Raw genomic sequence first — 24,499 nt, forward strand, 5'->3', positions numbered from 1 at the left:
CAATCAATTCTGCATTTGAGGCTCCACTGTTCCAAGTTCCCACAACCCTTTTGTTGGCTAAAGTGCTAACTTTTAAGATTACATTCTCCCTCATTTTGTATCTGTCCACCAGAGGACAGTGTTGTCCTTCGGGCTGCGGCGAGGCACAGGATGACCTGCTTTTGATAAAAAGGATGAGATTAACAAAATGCCTGTGTGCATTAGTGATCCCAGCAGGCCTGAAAATAAACCAGAGCCCTCACAGAAATTACAGGTTCCTTTACACAATCACTCAACATGACACGTCTATTCACGCTCACACCCACTGTGCCTCGTTTAAGCGGTGTTAAAAATACAAAGTGATCCAATCTATTCATTTCGTTTTTTTGGGTTAACTGCAGTCACCATATGGTGCAAATTCCGTAAACGAACACAGCTCCGTACAGAAATAACCCATTTAATCTAAGAATAGATCAACTTTGATCATGAGCAAAAAAAAAAATGGCTTTTTAAGTACTCCCCCCCCCCCCCCCGCAGTTACCCAGGGGCAAGTAACACCAAATTGGGGCAGAAGTGAAACCAGTTATTTGTAGTTATTGTTCAAGTTCTTCAACCCCCACGAGCAGTTTGACGGAGGCAAAATCCACAGCGAGTTAGTTTGCACTCATTCAGTTTTTTAGGTTAAAACATTTTTTTTAGTTCCCATCCAAGAATTGCTGAAGTCCTGATATATTGATTGAATTGCAGTATTTCCACCCCTCCTTTAGGTCTTGTCGTTTTGCATTTTCACTGGTGTGATATTCTAGTCCGGTAAGAGTTTAAAATTTCTAATCCAACCTTGCAAAGAAAGAAGGTTAAGGTAACTCAGACGGAGAGGAACGATGTGGAGTCCTGTAGCTCAGTGGTTAGAGCACTGGCCTCGCAAGCAAGAGGACTCCGGGTTCAATTTCTGGGCAGCGGGAAACATTAGGCAAGTTTCCTCACTCCCCACCCATGCCTCGGTTTACAGAGCCGTAAGTCGGAACCCAGGTGTTAATCAATTGCTTTCCAAAGATAATAATCCTTCCAAAAAAATAATTTGGTCACTCAATCCATGACTGTTTATAGTAATTGGCTGCCACGTTTCACCCACAAAATGTACAGTGAATTCATTTTACAGTATATCCAGTGAAGTGCGTTGAGACATCTCGAAGATGTGATAAGGCGCGACAGCAAATGCAAGAATTATTATTCTAAGATAGTGTACTTAAACAGGACAGGAGGAGAGAGTAATGTAGAATAACTTTATTTATGAAATCTTAGTGATGCATGTTACAATGTCAGCACTGAAATAAACAGTCTTATTTACAGAATTTGAACATTAAACATGCTGTTTTTCTGGCCATCGTTTTTTTTAAAATCTTGTATCATGATCTGCCTATTGCACCAATGCTTTCATTCATCAATGCTGTGCGACTTAGTTACATTATTACAGTGCGAGGAATTCACTGTCTCACACCAGGGGAAGGAGGGAGGGAGGAAAAAGCTTCCCTTAACAAAGAAAATACACTGAAGTTATGAAATTGCCAACCTACAGGATGTCATTTACAGTCAGACATTCAAGGCTTGTCTTAAGGTTTTCATAAATATAACTGCATTTTGTACATAGCCTTTTCTTTTAATATAAAGTAGATCGTTCAACTGGATGACCCACACACAGATTCTGCTACTTACAACAGAAGACATGCTTTTTGTTCTTTTTAAATAATGTACAATTTATAAATTCAATTCAATTTTACACAGATGTGGGTGATCTGCATCTGCCCTTTCTTGTTCTCTAAAGCAAAAATAAAACAACCTCAACAAGTCTCTGGACTACAGTAAAGTTCGTAAGGATGTATTGCACAAATGTACAGGTTTATCTGAAGCCCTACAGTATATAACACACAGTTCCTCCACATCGTTTCTAATTGTTGCACATGACACATGCAATGAATGAATGGTCTTGGTAGATGTGCTTTAAAAAAAACACACATGCACTCAATAACAAAATAACCTCGGGCTTTTCTGAAAATTGTTATAAGGGAATTACTAGTTCATCTCGTTGCCATCCTTACCTGTTGAGAAAAGAGAGAAAGAGAGAAGTCAGGTAAACGTGCTCAGGTAGGTTTAAAATGAGCGCAGGCCAGACTGCAGAAACTAGCCATCTATGAACCCGCCTGTCTTCTCCGCAGAAAGCACCTTCGATGGTACTGAATGCAATCCAGTCCTGGCAATGTTAGCCACACGATATGTGTATATATATATTATACATACACACACACACACACGTATGTGTATATATATATATACACACACACACACATATGTGTATATATATATATACACACACACACACACGTATGTGCATATGTTTTACACAAATACAGTAAAACTCACATAAGTCTGATCCGTATAAATCATAAAATGGCCTAAATCGTACATCTGCCCAAGTCCCATTCAAAAGTTTATATTCTATGCAAGTTTGATGTAACTCATACTTTTCACAAGTCATATTAAATGTACGGTCCCAACTGATACGACTTATGTGAGGGTTACTGCATGTTAAAAATAATACACATATATGTAAGAAAAAAGGAAATTTTGTTTTAAAGCATGCACGGCTTCATGATGGAGATCGCCACTTATCTGATTCGGTTTCGAGCAGTCAGAACGAAGAATTAAACAAGCAAACGAACAGCTCGTAACTTTTAGAAAGACGTCATATTAAAAACATGCTCCCCTCAGGCACTGAGTGCAAACACCGCCCTTTACTGCAGGCAAAGGCAAGTCACTGCTCACCAACTGTTCATAGAAAGCAGCTATTATTTATCCCTGCATGCCCATTCCTAATACTGGTAATACTTTCCTCTTCCTGCCCCACCCAACCCCATATTGTTACATGCTCAGTCAGAGCAATTCGCTGCATTCACTCGACCTGCCTGTTACGACATGTGCAGCAGCAAACACCTTCCTTGCCCGAGCTACACTTACTCTCATAAGTCTTTTGACGCAAATGGCACTGGCTGGAAGCTTTGAGATGTCCTCCTGATGTGAAAGGTGCTACACCAATGGATTATTATTACATCGGGGTGATAAATCGGTTCAGGAGAAAGTGGTGGAGCACCTTATCGAGACATCTCAAAGCACTTTACAGAACATAAAATCAGATGTCCAGCAATTATTCCTATTAAACTAATTCACCCCGACTGGGAAAAGTGTTGCTACCTGGAATGCAGCATTGCTAGAAAAATGCAAAGCCAATATAAGTGCACTTCTGTTTCCCACCCCCTCTCTCCACCTCCTCCCACCCCCTCCAAAATAATAATGCAGTAAAGTTTCACTTTTGCAAAAGGGCCTGGGGGTCAACTTTCAAATCAGGTTCACAAACAAGCAGCACTTGCAGAGCAGGGAGAGAGAACCTGCTGCAAGATTAATAACAGTAATATATACAAATTCTCTCCCACCACCCCGACCCTCACATCAGATGACACATGCAGACACAACCACACCTCAGGACAAAAGTTAACACTAGGATACATCACCAAAGGTATCAACAGGGGCTCGATAGTGAGTACAAGTAGTCAGTGTTATTGGAGAATCAAAACTGTTCAGGGTGGGGGTGGATATTAGCAATATACGCAACATGCCAGTCGATTAATAATTCTAAACACTGAAAGCAGCTGAATTTGGGGAATGTTGAGATAAAACAGATTTTTTTTTTAAAAAAAAGGCAACATTTCATAACAGATTTTTGATAATCACAGAAAGAGATAGTCATCAAATAGCTTCTGAAAATGTTGCAATTTTTCCACCTTTCTCCCCTCGTCAAAAAGGAATGTTTAGCCTGAGCAAGTTTCCATTTAAAACAAATACATCACTTTATATAGACAGAAGGCTTGGTTAGGGGGTGGGGGGAGGAGGGAGGGGGGGATACGTCTCAACTGCTTTCATTTCGTTTAACTTGGAATTAAAAAAAAAGTTGGAACGAGAAGGTTATTGTATTGGGAATGTTACTGAACGAGCATGCAGATCAAAAAAAATCAGTCTGATCCAGGATTCGGATACTCACATTTCGTATAATGCGCCCTCCCTCTTTGTTTTTTTTTAATATTAAAAAGTTCTACTCTCACATCTTAGGGAATACATTTTGCTGAAATGTTATTTTTACATTGGGTCTGAAACCCCCCCCCCCCCCAGTAAGAAATTCTTTATAGAGATGCACAGAATTTAAGGCCAAGTAGATTTGGAGGGAGAGGTGGCGAGGGAGGGGGGAAGAATTTTTCAAAGCGTAAATCGTTCAATCTTTTGATTTTTTAAAATAAAAAATGAATCGTTGGGGGGGTGGGCGGGGGGAGGGAGGGGCAATTTTATTTTGGTCAGCCGGCTGTCTGACATATGCAGAAACCCATCACCAGAGTAATCCAAACCAAGCTGAGAATTCCATGCATCCCACCTACAATTCCAGAGATAGATGGTTGAAATAGATGGCACACTCTCTCCTTGGAGGCATCCTGTTTACCTAATTCCGTAAGGTATTAGGCACAGGTTGGTAAGAGCCAATCCGTGGGATGTGTGGGGGGCTGGGGGACTCGAGTGTGAGTTGGGGTAACTGCTGGGAGTCTAACCAACTAAAACCACACAAAAATTGACCCCCTTTTCCGCACCAATTTAGAACATACCGGAATCCTGGACTAAACTCGAAGTGGAGTGATCTCCGAGAGAGCAAAACCAGAATTGTAAAACGTTATAAGTAATACTCACTTCAAATGATGAATTGTGGAAGGCATTGAAGGAAACACGATGGTTACGTTTGTTAAACACATGTGAAATCAAAAACACCTCTAAAAATGCCACTCGGTGGGGAGGAGGCGGGGAGGGGGGTTGGAAAAAACATGCTTTTGGTAGGATACCGCTCTCTACATCCGACATTTAAGATTATAGTGTAAACCATTAATTAGTCTGTTAAAGTTTACTTTCAACTCTGTACATTATTCGGAACCAGTCGCTGGTAAATGACAAACCTGTGCCTTTACATGTGTTTTCTCTGGTTTTTCAAAAAAAACTCAACATTTTTTCAACTTGCTAACTGTGACTAATTTAAATATTATCTTCCAGTGACTATATAAAAAATATCAAGCGCACGCACCAAGCCAAGCGAGGGGAAGGGGGGAGGGGAGGGTGTTTAAAAGGGTTTGTTTTGTTTTAACCCCAAGAGTTTGACACATAATTAACCCTACAACAATTTATTTCAAGGTTCTCTCTGTATTGCATGTCAAGAAACTACACAAATCTGCGAGGCTTCGGAAGCTTGGTTAAAAGACACACCGAGAACTTTCTCTCTGTTAAATCTTAAAAAGATTTTTTATTATTTTGTTTCTCCATCTAGTAAAGAGAAGTAACCAACGATGTTACACCATCAACTGGTGAACTTCCACACACACACACACACACACTCACAAAATAACTCTAAGGAAACCTGTCAGATCATTAACAACAAAATACAAATCAACTGTTTTTTTTCCCCTCAAATAAATACCCTTTAAAATCTAGGAGGAGGGGGAAGGGGTGGGGAGAGGAGAGAGAAGAGCGAGAAAAGAAATTACAAGGGAGTGGGGATGATTAGGGGAGGAAAAAAAGGTAAGAGTTCTGCATAAGCGGGAATGATATTTTAACCAATGTAAACTGTAAACAGTACAGAGTAGAGAGCACAGGAATGAACACAGAGAGAAGGGTGAGGAAACTGAGTCTGAGGTAGCAATGCTCTGCCAAGAGCAGAAAGCAAAGTTCTTGAGCTAAAGTTAGTTTCAACAGAAGGCACAAAATGAAGTCTGTTTCAGAACTCATGCAATGACACACCATGCTTTCTTTCCTATCTTCCCCACCTGCTACCCCCACCACCCCATCTTCAGTTTGTAATCCCCCCACCCTCCCCAGCAAAAAGAAATCTCTTTACATTCTCTCGAGTATTTGCTGTATTCTTTCAAGACCCCTCCCCCCCCCACCCAAAAAAAAATACATCCAATAACTCATCGGTTCTTCAGGAATTTATACACAAGCGATGAACAAATTAGTAAACAGAACACTTTCTGTACATGCGATTTCATCTACAAAAACAAAAATATTGCATAAAATATTGTTGATCTCTGCACACGTCAATACACAGCTTCTGTTATTTTTATTATTTTTTAAAAAGGGTTCTTTTTGTTGTTGTTTTCCTCAAATTCATGATGTGTGTAAAAAAAAAAAGTCCGTTTAATTCTGGGGGGAGAGTCGGCGGTTGTGGGTGAGAGGAGACGAGAGAGGGTGTTGAGGGATGGAAAGGGGTGGGGAAGGGAGGGATAATATTATACAACTTTATCCACAATAATGGGCCGGTATGAAATTCAGCAGAAAACAGACTCTTGAATCACGTGTCTAAATGATAAAAAGTTTTTTTATATATATAATAGAGTTAAATCGGTTGCCGTGTGTCTTCGCTACGCTGGGGGTGGGGAGGGTACTGTTCTACGTCAAGACCAGAACATTTCAGTAACATTAGTGTCTGTACTGTAAAGCCAGATAAGCAGGGGCGCAGACAGAAACACAAAAGGCCAGGATATCCCCTCTGTACATGCCGAGAAAGCACAGGCTTTGTCATTAGGTGGAGAATACTCTTTACCCGGTTCAAGGTAGTTACGAGCAATAAATTTGAGGGCTTCGTCTAGGAGGATGACGGGGAGGGAGATCTTTAGCACCATCAGCCATTGGGTCACATCCAGAGGCGTTATTTGGAAGATGAGCTGAAAGAAGAAAAAATATTGAGGGTGAAGGAAGGGGAGAGAAGACAAAAAGGAGAAAATTAAGTACGTTAGAAAATTGTAAAGAACAATTTGAAAACAAATAGTAGTTGCACCAGGACAGTCCCTCCACACCGCACATTACAGCAGAGAAACTGAAAGGTGTTCAATTTTCCATTAATAACAATGATTCTTGCATTTGATATAGCAGCTTATCAGGTCTTCGAGACGGTCTCAAAGCGCTTCACAGAATATACTGTAAAGTGAATTGACTGTGTATGTTGTGGGTGAAATGCGGCAGCCAACTGCGCATAGCAGCGTCCCCACAAACAGTCGTGGATTGATTGACCAAATTATTTTTGTTTGTTTTTCTGTTTTTAAAAAAAAAGGATTATTACTCCCCGTAAAAGCAATCCATCAATCGACTAACTACCGGGTTCCTACTTACTGCTCGGTAAAGTTGCAATTTAATTATCAATCTCCCCCCCACCGCCCACACACACTAATCTCAACTAAAAGCCACAAATATAGCAAAGTTCTTGTTCCCTGCAGCTCTGAACCTCTCTATATATAAAAAAAACCCGCAGGACATGTTCTGTTCTGACCGACATCCAAGTAAAAATAGGATATAGGACTGCACCCCGGGGAACCTGCTCCCATTGTTTTATTAACGAGCTCGGCTCGCAACAGACCAGCCTCAAATAGAGGACAGGGATCAGCTCCCTGCACAGTCGTTCCGCAGCAAGCCTCGCTGACACACATTCGGCTCCACGGGAGATTCAAGGTGAAACTCGTATAACTAGGCGACCGTCGATTCACCCCCCACCCCTCCCCCCGCTTTGAAGCCGGGCAGAGATTCAGAAGTGTTCAGCCCAGCCTCAGTCACTGGTATCTCCCCTTTCAACCCCCTCTCTCCCCCCCACCCCCGCCTCCAAAACCAGGTGTCTAGTGGGGGGAGAGGGTGGGTAGGAAGACCAGCTCACGGGTTGCTCATAGTGGAGGCGAGAGATATCATTTTAAGCTTCTTTCCAAGCCCCAACTTACCTTCGTAGAGAGATTGGGCAGATGGAGGACTCTGGGAAAGAGGAGTGTGGAGGATGGTGGTGGTGGTGGGGGGGGGGGGGGGAGGGGAGAGAAGGGGGAAGGAAGAAAGGGAGGGAATGACGAAGCGAGGAGGGAGGGGAAAGAGAGTGGAAGGAGAAATCTTTCAAATTTGCAGGGCAAATTTGGGGTAAGAGCGAGGAAAATGGGAATAATTCGATAGCTCTTCCAAAGAGCCGGCACAGGCATGAAGGGTCGAATGGTTTCTTTCTGTGTTGTAGGATTCTTTGAAAGAGAGAGAGGGAACAAAAAACCCAATAGAGACTCACAAGAACAAAGGAAGGAAAATGCCCTCAACTCACCGGTAGAGGCTCCACATAGAGGATGAGGAAGTGGAGCGACATGGACAGGCAGATGGAACCCAGCAACCAGACATTTTCCCAGGGTGGCATTTTCAGCAGTGACTGGTTCTCTGATAAACTGGAGAGACGAGAGTGAGAGAGCAAGAGGTCAGGAGAGTAATAATAATCCTCGCCATTTGATACAGCGCCTTATCACATCGTTGAGGCGGCTCAAAGCTCTTCGCACAATATACTGTAGAGTGGATGGAGTATATTTTGTGGGCGAAACTCGGCAGCCGATTGCGCACAGCAGCGTCCCCACAAACGGTCGAGGATTGAGTGACCCAAGTTCGCACCCCCAACCCCCTCACCCGAGGGATTATTACCCCCGAAAAGTGACCCGCCAATCGACTAACAAACAGGTAGTTACATTAGGTTAAACAGAGGCGTGTGTGTGTGTGTGTTTGAAGTTTAGGAAACTTGGCTAAGCTTTTGTCCAGTCCGGAAATCGGCCCTGGGTCCTCCGGCTTGCCCACTATGCTATGGGAGTGGCAGGTGTGTGCGTGAAAAAAAAACACATTGGAATAAGGAACGCAAAGAGGCAAGGATTTTTCTCTCACCTGTTGAGAGCGTTGCACATCTCGATGGTGACCAGAACAGAGAGAGCCATGGTCATGGGATACGGAGACTCGAACACCCCGCAGTCTAGCCCTTCAAACTCCGGGTTATCCGGACTGCACTGCATGAAGTGGCTCTGTGACAAAAGCCATTGAAACACACGTGTTTAAGAACAACAAGCGAGAAGAAAGGAACGCGGCTACAAAACATAGCGATTAGCGATGAGAGAAGCGTTTGGTTACCAGTTGGTAATAGGTGACCCTCGGGCCGTCCTCAGCCGCTATGAACCACCAGGCGGCGGCTCCCACTGTCGCAGCTCCAACATAACCTGAACACAGGGCAAAACCTTAGGTTAAACACAGCGGGGCTCCATTCAGCCTGCCCCACGCCCCCGCCATCCACCCTGTCCTGCCCGCCCGACCATCACCATCAGTGGCCAGGCCTTCAGCCCCTTTGCCACCAATCTTTGGAACTCCAGCCCACAGTCCTTTCACTTCGACCCTTCCTTCCCTCCCTCCGCTGCCGCCTTTAAGACCCTCCTCTTCGACCGCATCTTTTTTTGGGGTCACCCGGAAACCCCTCACGGTGCTTAAGAGTCTCCAAACCAAACAGAGATTTTCATATATCCCACCTACACGCGGAAATCCCAGAGAAAGATTGTTGGAATAGAAGACGCACACTCTCTATCTCGAGACGTCTCGGAGACGTGGAAAGCGCTATATCAAATGCAAGGATTATTATTATAATAATTATATCGCTCTCCCCCTGGAGGGATGCATCCTGCTTATCGAGTTCCGGAAAGTATTAGGCACAGTTTGGCAAGAGCCAAAGATTGGGGGTGGGGGGAAGCTCAGAGTGTGCGTTGAGGGGTAACTGTTGGGAGTTTAAACAGCTGGTGTCTTCGGTCACCTTCCTAACCCCCACCCTCACTGCCCACCATCTTTCGACGAGGCTATACTCACATCCGATGGCCAGATAACGGAAGAAAAGCCAGCCACTGATGAGGGGCTCCTTGGGGCTGCGAGGGGGCTTGTCCATGATGTCCAGGTCAGGGGGGTTGAACCCGAGGGCGGTGGCGGGGAGACCGTCCGTCACCAGGTTCACCCACAGGAGCTGCACAGGGATCAGTGCCTCCGGGAAGCCCAGCGCCGCTGTCAGAAAGATACTGTGGGAATCGGGAGTGCGGGGGGGGGGTGAAAAGATACATGTTTCACACCAGCTGGGAGGAACCCATCCTGCTTTCACCCCCAACCCAAGAACAGTCAATGCCAGAAGGAACCGTACCCACAGCATTCCAGCCAATGGCTTTGGGGTGTAAGTGTGGGGGGAGGTGTATGTGTGTGGGTGTAAGGTCTGTATGGGTGGGGAGTGTGAGTGAGTGCTTGAGTTTGTGTATGAATAAATGTGTATTGTGGGGTGATGTGTGTGTGTGGAGTGTGAATGGGGTGTGTGTAATGGTGGAGTGTGTGTGTGTGGAGTGTGTATGAATGAATGAATGAGTGTGTATGGTGGTGGGGTATGAGTATGGGGGGGAGGGGGTGTGGGCACTTACCAGACGACCTCACCCACGTTAGAGGAGATGAGGTAGCGGATGAACTGTTTCATGTTGTTGTAGATGGCTCTCCCCTCCTCCACTGCGGCCACGATGGTGGAGAAGTTGTCGTCGGCGAGGATCATCTCTGAGGCTGACTTGGCCACAGCCGTGCCCGAGCCCATCGCAATCCCAATCTCAGCTTTTTTCAGTGCAGGGGCGTCATTCACACCATCGCCCGTCTGTAACACAGAGACAACGGCCACATCAGTCAGTCAAACCCCAACAGACACAGACAGAGAGAGTGATAGACAGAGAGAGAGTGACAGAACGAGGAAAGAGAGGGAAGAAAAGAAAGACTGAAAGAAAGAGGAAAGGAATAGCACTAGCACCAGGCAAGAGAAGGAAAGAGATGCACAGAAAAGAGAGAGATACAAACAAATGTTTCTGACCCCGAGACCTGAGTTAGTTTAACCCTCTCAGCGCCGCGATGCTTACCATGGCCGTGATGTCGTCGAAGCTCTGCAGGAACTCCACGATCTTGGACTTGTGCGAGGGCTCGACGCGGGCGAAGCAGCGGGCGTTCAGACAGGCATCCCTCTGCTCGGCCATGGACAGATCGTCAAACTCCCGGCCAGTGAAGGCCTTCTTGGCAACGTCCTCGTGCTCGCCAAAGATGCCGATACGCCGGCAAATGGCCACGGCCGTGCCCTTGTTGTCGCCGGTGATCATGATGACCCGGATGCCGGCGTGTTTGCACATCTTGATGGAGCTGGTCACCTCAGCCCTGGGAGGGTCCAACATCCCAACACACCCTACGAAGGTCAGGTCAGTCTGCAAAACAACCCCAACCATCACCATCACATACATCAGATTTCACCCCCCAAAAAATAGTCAATTTGCCTTACAGTATATTCTGTGAAGCGCTTTGAGATGTCTCGGAGACTCGATAAGGCATTGTGTCAAATGCAAGGATTATCATCATTACAATAACTACAAATTATACTTACACGGTGCCTTTCACGTCGGGAGGACATTCCGAAGCGCTGGACAACCAAGAGATTTGGGCCCAAGTTTGGGGTTATCTCTCATTCAGGACGGAATCATATAATAATAATTCTCACATTAGATACAGAGGCTTATTACGTGGTTGAGACGTCTCAAAGCGCTTCACAGGACATACTGTAAAGTGGAGTGGCTGTATTTTGTGGACGAAACACAGCAGCCAATTGCGCACAGCAGTGTCCCCATAAACAGTCGTGGATTGAATGACTAAATTATTTGCGAAGGGATTATGACCCCCGGTAAACGATCCCCCGATCAACTATCAAGCGGGTTCCTACTCACTGCGAGGTAAACAGAGGCGAGCGTGTGGAGTAACAACGAACCTCGTAAGTGATGAACTTGGTACAATCCTCCAGTTTCATGTCCTCCCTCCTGATAGGATTGTCGTGTGTGGCGAGGGCCAAGCAGCGCAGTGTGTCCCTGCCCGTCCCCCACTCTTTGATTACCGCCATGATTTTCTCTTTGATGAGTTTGGTCAGAGGCACTTTTGCGGTTCCCACCCGAACGTGTGTGCACCGGTCGAGCACGCCCTCGGGTGCACCCTGATAGATTTGCGGGTGGGTGGGGTGGTGGGGGAGAGAGAAGAGAGAATGAGGAAACAAGACAGAAAAATGTGACAGTGTCGATCAATGTTGGGGACAGGTCTCGATGCCTTTAATGATCCACCATGACCCGTTCACACAGACACAAACATGGGCAAAACAAACAGGAGAGATTGTGAAGATTTCGACCAATTGCACTGTTGAGGAGACAACAGCAGCAACAGATTACATTTACACACTGCGCCTTTCATATTGGAAGGATGTTCCAAGGCGCTGGACCAGTTAAGGGTTTGCCCACCCAAGCTGGGTGTTGGGATCAAGAGGTGTGCAGGAGTAGGTGGGGGTGGGAGGGTGGTCGGAAGCAAGAGATACATGGTTAAGGAGGGTTTTGACTCACCTGCCCCACCACTGGCGGGATAGCCTTCAGCCACTCTGCCCCCAACCTCTAGAATTTCATCCCCCAATCCCTTCCCTTGTTTGAAGGCAGGAGGGAGAGAGGTAGCGAGGTCAAGTGGTTTTTGTGAAGAGCGTTATAAGGGGATGTGTGCCAAGTATCTGACCAAAAATCCGTTCTTATCCCAACGACAACTTGCATTTAATTAGCGTCCCTCCATTAGGGAGAGGGGAGTTTGGGATAACATCTTGGCGCGCTTCGCAGTGGTGGGGTTGGATCCCGAGCGAGAAGGAGACTAACAAGATAAGAGATGTACCTTAATAAACATTTTATTGCCAATGGAGGAGCGACTGGGTTTGTTGGGCGAGCAGTAAACAGACATGGATTTCCGGTCTCGGGAGAACTCCAGGGTGAATTCCTTCTTCATCAGTTGCTTGATGACCTGGAGAGAAGGAAAAGGAGAGAGGGAATGAGCGAGACAGATAAAGAGAGAGAGNAAAAAAAGAGGGAGACAGAGAAAGAGGGAGAGAAAATAAAAAAAAGAGGAAGATGAGAGAGAGATAGAAAGAGAGGGAAATAGGAGGGAGAGAGAGAGAGAAAAAAGGAAAGGAAGAATTCTTTTCACAACAAAAAAAAGATGAGAGATGTTGAGTGCGACAAAGCGAGGGACTTACCGAGCAGCAGGCGTTGGCTTTCTCGATCTTGGACAGATTGACCACGTCCGTGTCAAAGACGTTCATTTTCTCCACCAGACAGCAGAGGGCGGTCTCTGTGGCCTCCCCCACCTTCTCAAACACTCCTTTAGTCTGTGTGTGGGGGGGGGGGGGGGGGAAGAAAGAGACATCAAACTGGTCAATATCTGAGCCTCAAAGATTCATTTAATTCATTAATTTCATTTGCAGTTGTAAGGTTTTGCGTTTGCAGTGGGGGGGGGGGGGAGAGGGGGGGGTTTCATTAATTCATTTCGTTCTCGGTTGTGCGTGTGAGTGTGCGGGGAGAGGTGGGCTGGGGGGAGGGGGAGAGAGAGAGAAAAAGTGGAGAATTGGTGGTGAGAAAAGAAGAAAAACAAACACGCACTTGACCTCTCAAGAGCGCACAACAACACAACATTCTTTCTTTACGGAATCTTTTCCCACGGCCCCGGCCCAGCCCCTCGGACGATATCGTCACCCACGACTCCACTCTCAACTCCAACCAAAGCAATCCTTAGTTTTGGAACCATAATCCAATGGAAATCTCTTACACTGCAGCTCGGGTTAGCGAGTGGAGGGCAGGAATGTAAAAGAATGTGGGTGGTGTGTGTGGGTGGTGTGATTAAAGCACTTTTTTAAAAAAAAAATATACGAGATAATCCTTGCATTTGATATAGCGCCTTATCATCGGGATGTCTCGAGGTGCTTCACAGGGATATACTGTAAAGTGAATTTCCTGTATTTTTGGGGTGAAACACAGCAGCCAATTGTGCACAACAGTGTCCCACAAACAGTCGTGGATTGAGTGACCAAATTATTATTATTTTTTTTAAGGGATCATCACGCCCGGAAAGCGACCCGCCAATCAACTAACAACCGGGTTCCTACTTACTACTGGTAAACAGAGGCTCGTGGAGTAAATAAATCTGTCCAAGTTTTCACCCTGACCAGGAATTGAACTCGGGTCCTCTCGTTTGTGCTAAGATATACTGTAAAGTGTAGTGACTGTGTATTTTGTGGGCGAATGATAAATGCAGGTGCATGTGATGTGATGCAGGCACCGACGGCAAGTGGTGAAGTTGGTGAGTCCGAGCTCGCACCTCATTGTAATCCAGTGAAGAATCGTTACACAGGGCGCAGATGGTGGCGACTTCCACCAGGCCGTCGTAGTTGGAGCATTTCACAAGCTTCTCATCCATGTGTCTGAGCGAGAGAAGGTTACAAATGCCAGCGGAGGGAAGGGAAAGAGAGAGAGAGGGAGAAAAAAGAGAGGGGTTTATTCATTTATTTTTTTAAATTGCAAAATTTCTGAACACTTCCGAACACCCCAGCGATCTGTGCCTCCGTTAGGTCCCACATTTGGTGAGCGGGCAACTAATTGTCGGCCAGGACACTGTGGAGGTTGTTCCCTCCCCACAGAGGTCACTGGAAATCTCAACGCAGAGCTTTACTCCCCTGTTACGGGTTACACAACACATGTTCATCCCAATGTTCTGGCCACAGAGGTGACCGGTTACAGCAGGTAGAGCCAGACTAGGATGTGATCCATATACATCCACAAATTAATTAATTAACTTAATGATTAGTTAGGTTCAGGTACTCACACTTCCCCATCGGGGCTGTAGGTGGAACCACTGATGGTGAACTCCTTCAGGGCGCAATGATCGCCGTCAACTTTGTCGATGATGAACATCTGTGCGTGAGAGAGAGAAGCAGAGGTGAGAAACCTCAACAAACACCGCAAACCTTCCACTGCCTCCGTCCCCGGCTCCACAGACCAGACAAAGGTCGGTTTGGTGATGGTGGGGAGCAAATTAATAATAACAACGCCTGCATTTGATATAGTACCTTATCACGTCAATGAGACGTCTCACAAAGTATATACGATGACCTGAAACGTTAACTCACTTCCCTCTCTCCATAGTTGCTGCCTGACCTGCCGAGTGTCCCAGTGACTTCTGTTTTTAATCAGCAATTTGGGGGTTGGGGGAGTGAGAGGAGGGGAAACAACCGCTTACCCGGCAGACGGACATCTGGTTGGTGGTCAGGGTGCCGGTCTTGTCAGAGCAGATGACAGAGGTGCAGCCGAGGGTCTCGACGGAGGGCAGGCTGCGGACGATGGCGTTTTTCTTGGCCATGCGGCGGGTGCCGAGGGCCAGGCAGGTGGTGATGACAGCGGGGAGACCCTCGGGGATGGCGGCCACGGCCAGGGCCACCGCGATCTTGAAGTAGTAGATGGCGCCGCGGATCCAGGAGCCGCCGTGCACGGGGTCGTTGAAGTGTCCGATGTTGATGATCCACACGGCGATGCATATCAGGGAGATGACCTTGGAGAGCTGCTCCCCGAACTCATCCAGTTTCTGCTGCAGTGGGGTCCTCTCCTGTTCCGTGGCCGCCATCTCATCACGGATTTTGCCAATCTCCGTGCTCTGGCCCGTGGCCACCGCCACCCCAATAGCCCGCCCGGCGGAAATGTTGGTGCCCTGAGAAAGCGGAGATAGAGAGAGAGAGAGAGAGAGGTGGGGGGAAAGGAAGGAAGGAAAAAAAAAGAGTGGGAGAGAAAGAAAAGGAAAAGGGAGAGAGAATATGGATATGAAAAAAAAGTGGAAAAATAGAAAAAAAAACTTTTGTAAATCCAACGCTCCCCGGATTTAACTATGATTCTTGGCTTAAATTTGCTTTGCATTCAGCCTTTTCCCCCCACCCTACCTGCTACCAAGTGATTTTAACAGTTTAACCCCATAACTCCACTTAATGTCTGATGGCGAGGGAATTTCATTTCACAAGGGTGTTCATGGGCAGGGTTCACATTCTTCCCCCCCCACCCGAGTCACTTACCGAGAAGAGCATGTTCTTCTTGTCCTGATTGACGGCTCGGGGATCGGGCACAGGGTCCGTGTGCTTAATAATCGACACAGATTCACCTGTGGTTTGGGGGAGGGGGGGGGGAGGGAGAGAGTGAGAGAGAAGGGGTGGGTGAGAGGACACAGACTCACAAGATCATTGCTCCACTAAGTCAATCCAGTTCCTAGCAGAAAAATAATACGAGCCAGTGACAAAAACGTGCACTTAAATCGTCCTCAAGACTGTCAGGTTGCAGTCGGAGACCCCAAAAAATAAGCAATGGTCTCACTTCGGATGCCAATGTAACCTGGCGTACACCAGCAACCCCCACCACCACCCCCCCAACACGCATACACCCCTGCGCACAAGCAAGATGAGCAACGGTGCAATGAAGGCTGCCATTATCTTCTTCATTGCACAGAGCAAGGCAAGGGCAAGGCAATAACTGCTCGCTGGTGGCGGGCAAAGGTGCAGATGGGGAGGGGTGTTTGTTTACCTGTGAGAATAGACTGATCGACCCTCAATGTGGTGGATTTGATGGACGTCAGCCTGATGTCTGCCGGGACTTTGTCACCAACTGTGCAGAAATAATAAAAAAAACACACAAAACAAGTTTAAACATTTCAGACGGCCGAGATCCTCCTTTGTTTATTTATTTATTTATTAAACTCTATGCATTACATGGCACAGCAGTTTGAGCAGCTCATATAGAGAAGTCTATAGATAAGGATTTTTGATAATATATATTAGTGATTAAAAGTTAGCATCTTCCCAATCTTGGTTTCAGGGATGTTCCCTGTTAAGGGAAGGTCTGAGACACTTTGCTACAGAGAAGGGCACTGTATAAACTCAAGTTGTGTGCGTGTGTCTGTGCGCATCTGTGTGCGTGTGTCTATCTCTGCATGTGCGTGTCAGCCGTTTTCTCCTCTCTGGAGTAGATTAAAGTCAAAGCTCCCAGGGGCGCTACACTGCATGAAGGCCGCTATATAAATGCAAGTCGTTGTTGTTATGGGGGGGCGGGGGGGGGGAAGATATAAGAGAAAGGGAAATAGAAGCCTCTCGCTCACATTACACAATTTTACTGGCCCATTAAAACCACCCCCTCGGACCCCCTAGAACGAGTCACAAATTACATGTAAGCTTTCGGTCTGTGAAACAATGAGCAGTGCAGCTCTGGGTTTCTAGTGTTAGCGGACGGGAGAAACCCACGTCACAGCGGCAGTCAGACAAAGCCACCCTCCCAGAACAGGTGGGGATCTGGTCAAGTGGGCCATTCAATGCTCCAAAAATACAGCCACTTTGGGGCCTTTTGTTCAACAGCTGTTGTAGAGAGAGAGAGAGAGAGAAAACGAACCTCCTGGTGCAGTCAGAGTCTGGTTCCCACTCTTGCCTGCTTACTCAGGAGTGGGGAAAACACACACACACACCCCCCCACCACCACCGCAGCAACAACAACAACAACAACGCAGGGCAGCGCCTCAGAGAGCTTAACAGCGGCGGAGCCCGAACCTGATGCCAAGCCGGGAGGGGGGGGGGGGGCGGGGGGCAGGATGTGACTGCAGGCACGGTTGACGAGGAAGGTTTTCAGTTGCGAAGAGGGGGAAGGAAGGAGGTGGCAAGGCGGAGGGATTAAGGGATACACCCACACCCATGCGCGCGCAGACACACGCACTAACGAGCACACAACTCCACAAAGACACCTACACACGTGTACGCACGATGCACACGCCTGGACCGACACATACAACCGGCCACACACAGATGCAAAATTTTCGGGGGTGGTGGGGGGTGGGAGAGGGCGGGTGAATTAGGGAACTCACACTGATGTCACAATAGAAGATTAGCTCCATCAGCTGCTGATCTGCACCTAAAATGTCATTCACTTTAGGTCATCAGCAATCTAGGGAGAGCACATCCCGGCTCCATTACAATAGCTCATCAACTCCGCACAAGGTCACACACACACACACACACACAGCCAGCCTGCCAGCACCGGTTATTTATATAATCATCATAAATAATCCTCGCAATTGGTATAGCGCCTTATCACGCCGTCGAGACACTTTCACAGCAAAGTGTATTTTGTGGGCGAAACGCGGCAGTCGATTGCGCACAGCAGTGTCCCCCAATGAGCTGAGTGGCCAAACTTTTTTTTTCCCCCGCGAGTAATATAGATTATGTTGCATGTAGATTACAACAAAAAAAACACACACACGCACGATGTGTTCAGTTTTCCGTCATTTTGCAAAAAATCTCTCCAGCGCTCTCCACCCCGCCGCCCCCCACCCCACACCCCCTCAACAAAGGGTGGTAGAAGCTGTGAAATAACTGATTAATTACAAACGTGCGACAGAGAATTTCCACCAGACAAGAGGGGAAGGGGAAATGAAAGAGAGAGAGAGAGAGAGAGATAAAAAATAAAAGGGGGTTCAGAATAAGGGCGATTTGCATAAACTGAACTCTCGTCGGACGGGTCACAGTAAAAAAAAAGCCGCGTGAAAAGTCAAAAGTGGTGGAATTCTCGCGAGAACCCGCCATAGAGAGCAGTGTAACACCTTCTCCTGCTGATGACTTTTTTTTAAAAGACTGTGCGTGAAAAGCAAACTGAATCGTGGTGCCCTTGAGCCGAGAGAGAGAGAGAGACACACAGACGAAAGAGAGGGGAAAAAAAATACCACTGCACAGACAATGAGCAGGGCCAAAAATGGGTAAACTATTTCAGCGCGCTCCCCCGCCCCTGATGTCGCGAGGAGCTTTTGAAATGTGGACACATTCAAGCAGCTGGCAGCCTGTCGGCAGGCACAAGCCCACACAGCCACAGCGAGGAGGGATGGCGGGATAGGTTAACGCCTCTATCTCTCTGCGGCGACTGTCTGAACTCACAACTAGATCACGACCTAACACCTTCCTCTGCGACGGTCACCACCTCAAAGCGCTTCATGGAATATACTCTAAAGCGCAGTGATTGTTTATTTTGTGGGCGAAACGCGGCAGCAGGGTCCCACAACCAGTCGTGGATTCAGTGACCAAATTATTATTATTATTATTTTTATTAAAGGATTAGTACTCCTAGAAAGCAATCCAGCAATGCACTAACAACCGGGTTCCTGCTTACTGCTTTGTAAATGGTAAGTTTTCGCTCCGCCTGGGAATCGAATCCAGGCCTCCTCGCTTGCGAGGCGAGCGCGTTAACCACTATGCTATGGGGATTCCAGCCATCCACAGTGACGTACAGACATCAATTGACATTGACGTACGTCGTTGCTGTGAGCATGCTCCCAATGGTGGTACAGAGCGTTACTGCTCGTGACCGAGATTACGCAGAGTTCACCTCGTCACATCCAATGACGCGAGGAGGAAGCCTAACTCACCCACCCAAATACCTTCCCCGTCCGGCGTCTCTGGTGGCAAAGACATTGACCAGGACGCGCGATTGTCACTGGCCGGATGCCAGGAATCTCAGGAACACTCGTTCGGCCACTCTTCCCTACATGGTCGCACTGTCTGCTGTCACCAACACCCAGTGCGGGGAGGGGAGAGAATCACACCACACAAACACCTGCCCAAACAATGAGTCCTCGTTCCCTCTCCCCTTTGTTCCTAACTGACAATCATTGACAGTGAGAGAAAAAAAAATTCTCACTCTCCCGGTGCCCTGGTTAACCCACTTCCCTCCCACCCAAAATACATCAATAACAATGGCCACTTCATAGTTGGGACGTTGTTGTGCACAAAACAGCTGCCACATTCGTCTACAAAATACAATCACTCCACTTGATGGTATATCCCGCGAGTGCTCTGACACGTCAAGAAAACGATGGGAAGTGTTGGGGTCAAAGGATCATTGAGACTGAACTGTAAATCATCACTGAGGAAGTGTGTGTGTATGCATTTGTGGTTGGTATGTACGTGTGGTGTGTGTGTGTGGGGGAAGGAGAGAACCTCATCGAAAGTGGTAACATCAACGACTCAATTCTTAATGTCTAATTGCCACCGGACATTAATATTCCCTGAGCTGTGGACACCTCGTAAAGATGATGCTTATGATTATCATTATTAAAAAAAATTAAAAAAACATGCAGTGTTGGTGCTTCAGAAGACATTGAGCTTGGAAACGAGAGGGTTCCTTCCCAACTCATTCAGCGACTCACTTATAAATGCAATATTCTCTGAGCTCCACACTGCGGTTCCTTTGATCTGTTCTATTCCAGGGAGGGTCGGAGGGAGGGAGGGAGCCCTAGCAGATGTCATTAGCATTCACAGCACCAACTCAGTGCTGCTTCACTGCTTGTCAGGTGACGGTGACTTTGAAATAGGGGGCAGCGTAATGCCTTCACTCAACACACACACACACACAGTCAGATACACAAACACACACACAGAAGGACAGACACACACACAGAGAGAGAAAGTATTGAGTCACGCTTTGATTCTTTGTTAAGGAGATAACCAGCCAGAACTGATTTTTTAGGTAAGGGAAGAGGTGGGGGTTATAAAAGAGAAGCTAAAAAATGTATATTCCACAGACACACATACCTGCTTCACACAAAAAATACAGTCAATCCACTTTACAGTATACTCTGTGAATCTCTTTGAGACGTCTCAATGACGTGATAAGGTTCCAGATCAAATGCAAGGATTATTAATACTACGATTATTATTATTATTATTATTATTACTACTACTAGTCAGCAAAGGAATTCGAACATCATCACAAGGAGCCAAATCAAATTGACAATTTGATGCCGTTAAGTAAATCTAATGCTTGCAGCTTAATCTCTGAAACAATGAGCGCGTGTGAGTACTGCCTTTAAATTATTGACGTCACATTCTCACAGCACAAGGTACTCTGAATACCAATGACCCCTTGTCCTCCAAGAGAAATGTTCGCAGTTTTATATATATATATACACATAAATATATATATCTCAATATATAAAAATAAACTGCAGCAAAGGATAGTCGACAGAGGACAAATGCAAAACTCGGGAAGCAATTAAACGAACCTTGAGAGAGAAAAAAATCACCCAAGATAATTCTCCGCCCTCCCCACACATTCTCCCTCTCGCCAGACACTCGTTTAAGATTTTTCACTAACATTGCGTGCGCACACACACACCAAAAAAAAGCAAGACTCAGCAATTGATAAATCAAACCCTTTCTTCTCTCCCCCTCCCCCTCCTCCCCCCCACCTCTCTCTCTCCTTTTTCTCTCCCCGCCACTACTTCTCTCCTGCCCCCAACTCTTCTCTCCCACCCACCTCTTCTCTCCCATCCCGCACCCCCACCTCTTCTCTCTCTCCCCTCCCCAAAACCCCCCAAAAAACCACAATATGTCCCCTCCTCTCTAAAGCAGATGGCTTCAATCTTTGATCACTTGGCTCAGGCCTGCACCATTGCCCTCAGTCCCCAAAACGTTAAGCTTGCAAACAGAGACATTAATTCACATTCGAGTGAAATGGTTGGTGATCCGTTATTTGCTCTCAGCTTAAGTTTGCTCATTTCCTTATCGATAGACATGCGGTGTCGGTTTCATTGCTCCTTCTCTCACCCCCACCCAGTCATGGGTTCACATTTCACACAAGGCAAGACACACAAGAGTACAGCAATGACAAGGCAGGGAACGGGGCTAAATTAATATTCCATTGCTGCTCGATAAGCCCTCCGACCCGTTTGGAGCGTTCAGGAGATTGAATGACAAGTTAAATGTTTTTATCCCCAATTTGTTACCCCGCAGCTTAGCTCGAGCGTCACTGAAAAGCGTCAGCCCCGACTCAGGCAGCCGTGGACAGACACAAATCAGGAGCGACTATTCAAAACACAGCAAACACCTGGTAACAATAATAATAATCCTTGCATTTGATATAGCGCTTTTCACATCTTCTAGATGTCTCAAAGCGCTTTACAGAATATACTGTAAAGTGAATGGACCGAAACTCGCTCTTTGCTCCAAGTGGGGGACTCAGTGAGGAGTTACCAGGAGCGAGTTAGGCACACGGATAAATACGTAGATAAATAAACTAGAGCCGGGTTAGGGATGGGGAAAGGAGACCAAAGGCGCGGTCAAACAGGAAGGCCTTGAGACATACCTTGAAAGAGGTGGTTTGGGGGTGGTGGGAAGAAGTAGAAGTTCACGCTTACCGGCTACCTCCACGATGTCGCCAGGGACGATCTCTCTGGCTTTGATCCTCTGGACGCTCTTGCGGTCCTGTCGGTAAACCTTCCCCATCTCAGGCTCGTATTCTTTAAGGGCCTCGATGGCATTTTCTGCATTTCTTTCCTAGAGTGATCAGGGTGGAGTGGGGGTGGGGGGGGGGAGAGAGAAAATGTTTTAATTCCTTTTGTAATAATGCACTGTGAACATTTCTGGGATATTTATAATACACATCAGCCAATACACACATCTCTCCTTCTCTCCAACTCCCTTCCCCTCACACACAGAATCCACAACCTTTTAAGATATTTCCACATCTATCGCAGATACGCACACTCGTAAATGCAAATTATTTCCAGGACACGATTGGAAAAGAGAAGCAAGTTTGTCTCGCTCTGCCGGTGTCCTAGCCAACAATGCCCCAAAATAAAATTGGTCATTGACTGTTTGGGGGACATTGCTGCGCGCAATTGGATGCTACCTTTGCCTACAAATACACAGTCACTCCATTTCACAGTAAATCTTGTGAAGCGCTTTGAGACATCCTTCCGACGTGATAAGAAGCTATGTCAAATGCAAGGAGTATTATTATTATCATCATCGTTTGCAAGGAGACAAGGAGTAGAGCAGAGACAAGACAGTGACAGATCTTGTCTCCTGAGTTATGGGCCGCTGCCAGTGATGATAACCGCGGAAGCCCATTTCGAGGGGGGTGAGGAGAGAGATAAAACGCTGTCTCCACCGGAGAGCAGAGGAATGTTTTTTTTCTATGGGAAGAGCTGAAAAAATGATGAACGACTTCCTCTCAGATCTAAATATAAAAGGGGACTTGGCTCCGTCCTGCCCTCGAACCTAAAGAAAATATTTGCCAGAACAAGTTAGCGTTTCTCAGGAGCACTATTTTTAAAATTGTTCTTCTCCTCCGCCGCGACCCCCACCCTCTCTCCCAATCTCGAGGCCTGAAGAAACAGAAACCAGTTGGTTTAACGTCTTATCTGAAGGATGGTAATGGTATCTTTGACAATGCACCCCCCCCCCCCCACCCCAACCTACGCTTCACTGGAGCTTCAAACCGGGCTGGGGGGGGGCAACAGACAAATTGCATTTATACAGCGCCTTTCATGTCATGGGGACGTCCCAGGTCACTGAGATCCAGAAAGCAAGAAACTAGAGAATGAAGCAGAACAGGTTTGAGCAGCAGTCTGGGATCTAAGTCGGCTAATTATCACCGCAGGAACATTTCCGATGCTTGGTTGTGTTCCCTTTATTAAATCACTTGTGAACAAGATGATACTTGAAAGGTTACTTTGCATGTCTTCACTAACAGCAACATGACATTTCACATACTCCCACTCCATCACCGGGGCATGGGCTGGGCCCAGTCAGGGAGAGAGTCAGCACTGCTGCCAAGCTGCTGACTCAGGGTAAGAGCACATGTGTGCGCGTGTGTGAGAGAGAGAAAGAGGGAGAGAGAGAGAGAAAGGGAGAGAGAGAGAGAAAGAAAGGGAGAGAAAGAGAGAGAAAGGGAGAGAGAGAGAGAGAAAGGGAGAGAGAGAGAGAGAGAAAGGGGGAGAGAGAGAGAGGTATACAGTGGGGATACTATACATGTCGCTGCTTTGACTTCTGTTTATTGCCATGGCTTGTCTCAAAATGCTGTGTGATATAAAGTTTATCTTCGGGTTCTTCCAGAACTTTCACTCTCCCCTCTGCCCCCCCCACCCCTAGAAACCGTGCAGAGACGCACGTGTGTGAGCGAGCGCTCCCCAGTTTGAGCATGTCACCCGTACCAAGGCTCTGCCGCGTCACCCATACTAACGCAGCAGGTCAATCAAGACAACACACAGAACCACTCGCACTGCATACCAATCAGATGCTTAAAACATCCTCCCAACAGCAAGACGTGAGCTAAAGTCAAACAGCCACTTCATTCTCCCCCGTACCCACCTCCATTCCACCCGCCCCTCGATCAGTGGGCTGACTTTCAGCTTATCTGAAGAATCTCTTCCAAACACCCCCCCACCTTTTGCTTCCCAATAATAATTTGGTCACTCAATCCACGACTGTTTGTGGGACACTGCTGTGCGTAATTGGCTGCAGCGTTTCGCCCTACACAGTCAATCCACTTTACAATATATGTGAAGCGCTTTGGGATGACTCGACAACGTGATAAGGTGCTATATCAACTGCAAGTATTATTATTATTACCTGCTCTCAGTCTCTGGAACTTTTGACTCTTACCCACCCCAAATCAAGGTCAGTCTCAAGACTCATCTGTTTGGACTGCATTTTCAGTCATCTTTCATCTCTCATGAATAATAATAATTCTTGCATTTGATACAGCACATTTCACGAAGCATTGAATAATTTAATGTCAAGTGGAGAGTGACTGTGTTTTATAGGAAATCCAATTTAGAAAAAGTGAGAGAGAGAGGGGGGGGGGGAGAGCAACACCCACTACAGTATAATGAACAAGCGACGGGTCAATGTCAAACTTGAAAGCCT

The 24,499-nt window shown here is 46.7% G+C and overlaps 1 protein-coding gene across 2 annotated transcripts in view; it reads right to left on the minus strand.

Moving 5' to 3' along the window:
• Positions 1 to 1,248: 1,248 nt before the first annotated feature.
• Positions 1,249 to 24,499, minus strand: part of LOC103184311 (sarcoplasmic/endoplasmic reticulum calcium ATPase 2) — a 32,105-nt gene continuing 8,854 nt past the window's right edge. The window contains exons 5-21 of one of the 2 annotated variants that reach the window (XM_042337744.1): positions 21,985 to 22,123; positions 16,341 to 16,421; positions 15,839 to 15,924; positions 15,019 to 15,483; positions 14,605 to 14,693; positions 14,101 to 14,203; positions 12,983 to 13,114; positions 12,625 to 12,750; positions 11,696 to 11,914; positions 10,806 to 11,141; positions 10,329 to 10,549; positions 9,739 to 9,941; positions 9,019 to 9,104; positions 8,779 to 8,912; positions 8,180 to 8,297; positions 6,659 to 6,779; positions 1,249 to 2,075 (exon numbers count right to left, since the gene is read on the minus strand). In XM_042337744.1, coding sequence (XP_042193678.1) covers positions 2,050 to 2,075; positions 6,659 to 6,779; positions 8,180 to 8,297; positions 8,779 to 8,912; positions 9,019 to 9,104; positions 9,739 to 9,941; positions 10,329 to 10,549; positions 10,806 to 11,141; positions 11,696 to 11,914; positions 12,625 to 12,750; positions 12,983 to 13,114; positions 14,101 to 14,203; positions 14,605 to 14,693; positions 15,019 to 15,483; positions 15,839 to 15,924; positions 16,341 to 16,421; positions 21,985 to 22,123 — 2,685 coding nt within the window. In that variant the 3' untranslated portion in view covers positions 1,249 to 2,049. Of the gene's footprint in view, positions 2,076 to 5,336; positions 6,780 to 8,179; positions 8,298 to 8,778; positions 8,913 to 9,018; positions 9,105 to 9,738; positions 9,942 to 10,328; positions 10,550 to 10,805; positions 11,142 to 11,695; positions 11,915 to 12,624; positions 12,751 to 12,982; positions 13,115 to 14,100; positions 14,204 to 14,604; positions 14,694 to 15,018; positions 15,484 to 15,838; positions 15,925 to 16,340; positions 16,422 to 21,984; positions 22,124 to 24,499 lie in introns of those variants that run through there. The other variant, XM_042337742.1, reaches the window with a different exon arrangement.

This window comes from Callorhinchus milii, unplaced genomic scaffold, assembly GCF_018977255.1.
Source record: "Callorhinchus milii isolate IMCB2004 unplaced genomic scaffold, IMCB_Cmil_1.0 Scaffold8, whole genome shotgun sequence".
NCBI classification, from domain to species: domain Eukaryota; kingdom Metazoa; phylum Chordata; class Chondrichthyes; order Chimaeriformes; family Callorhinchidae; genus Callorhinchus; species Callorhinchus milii.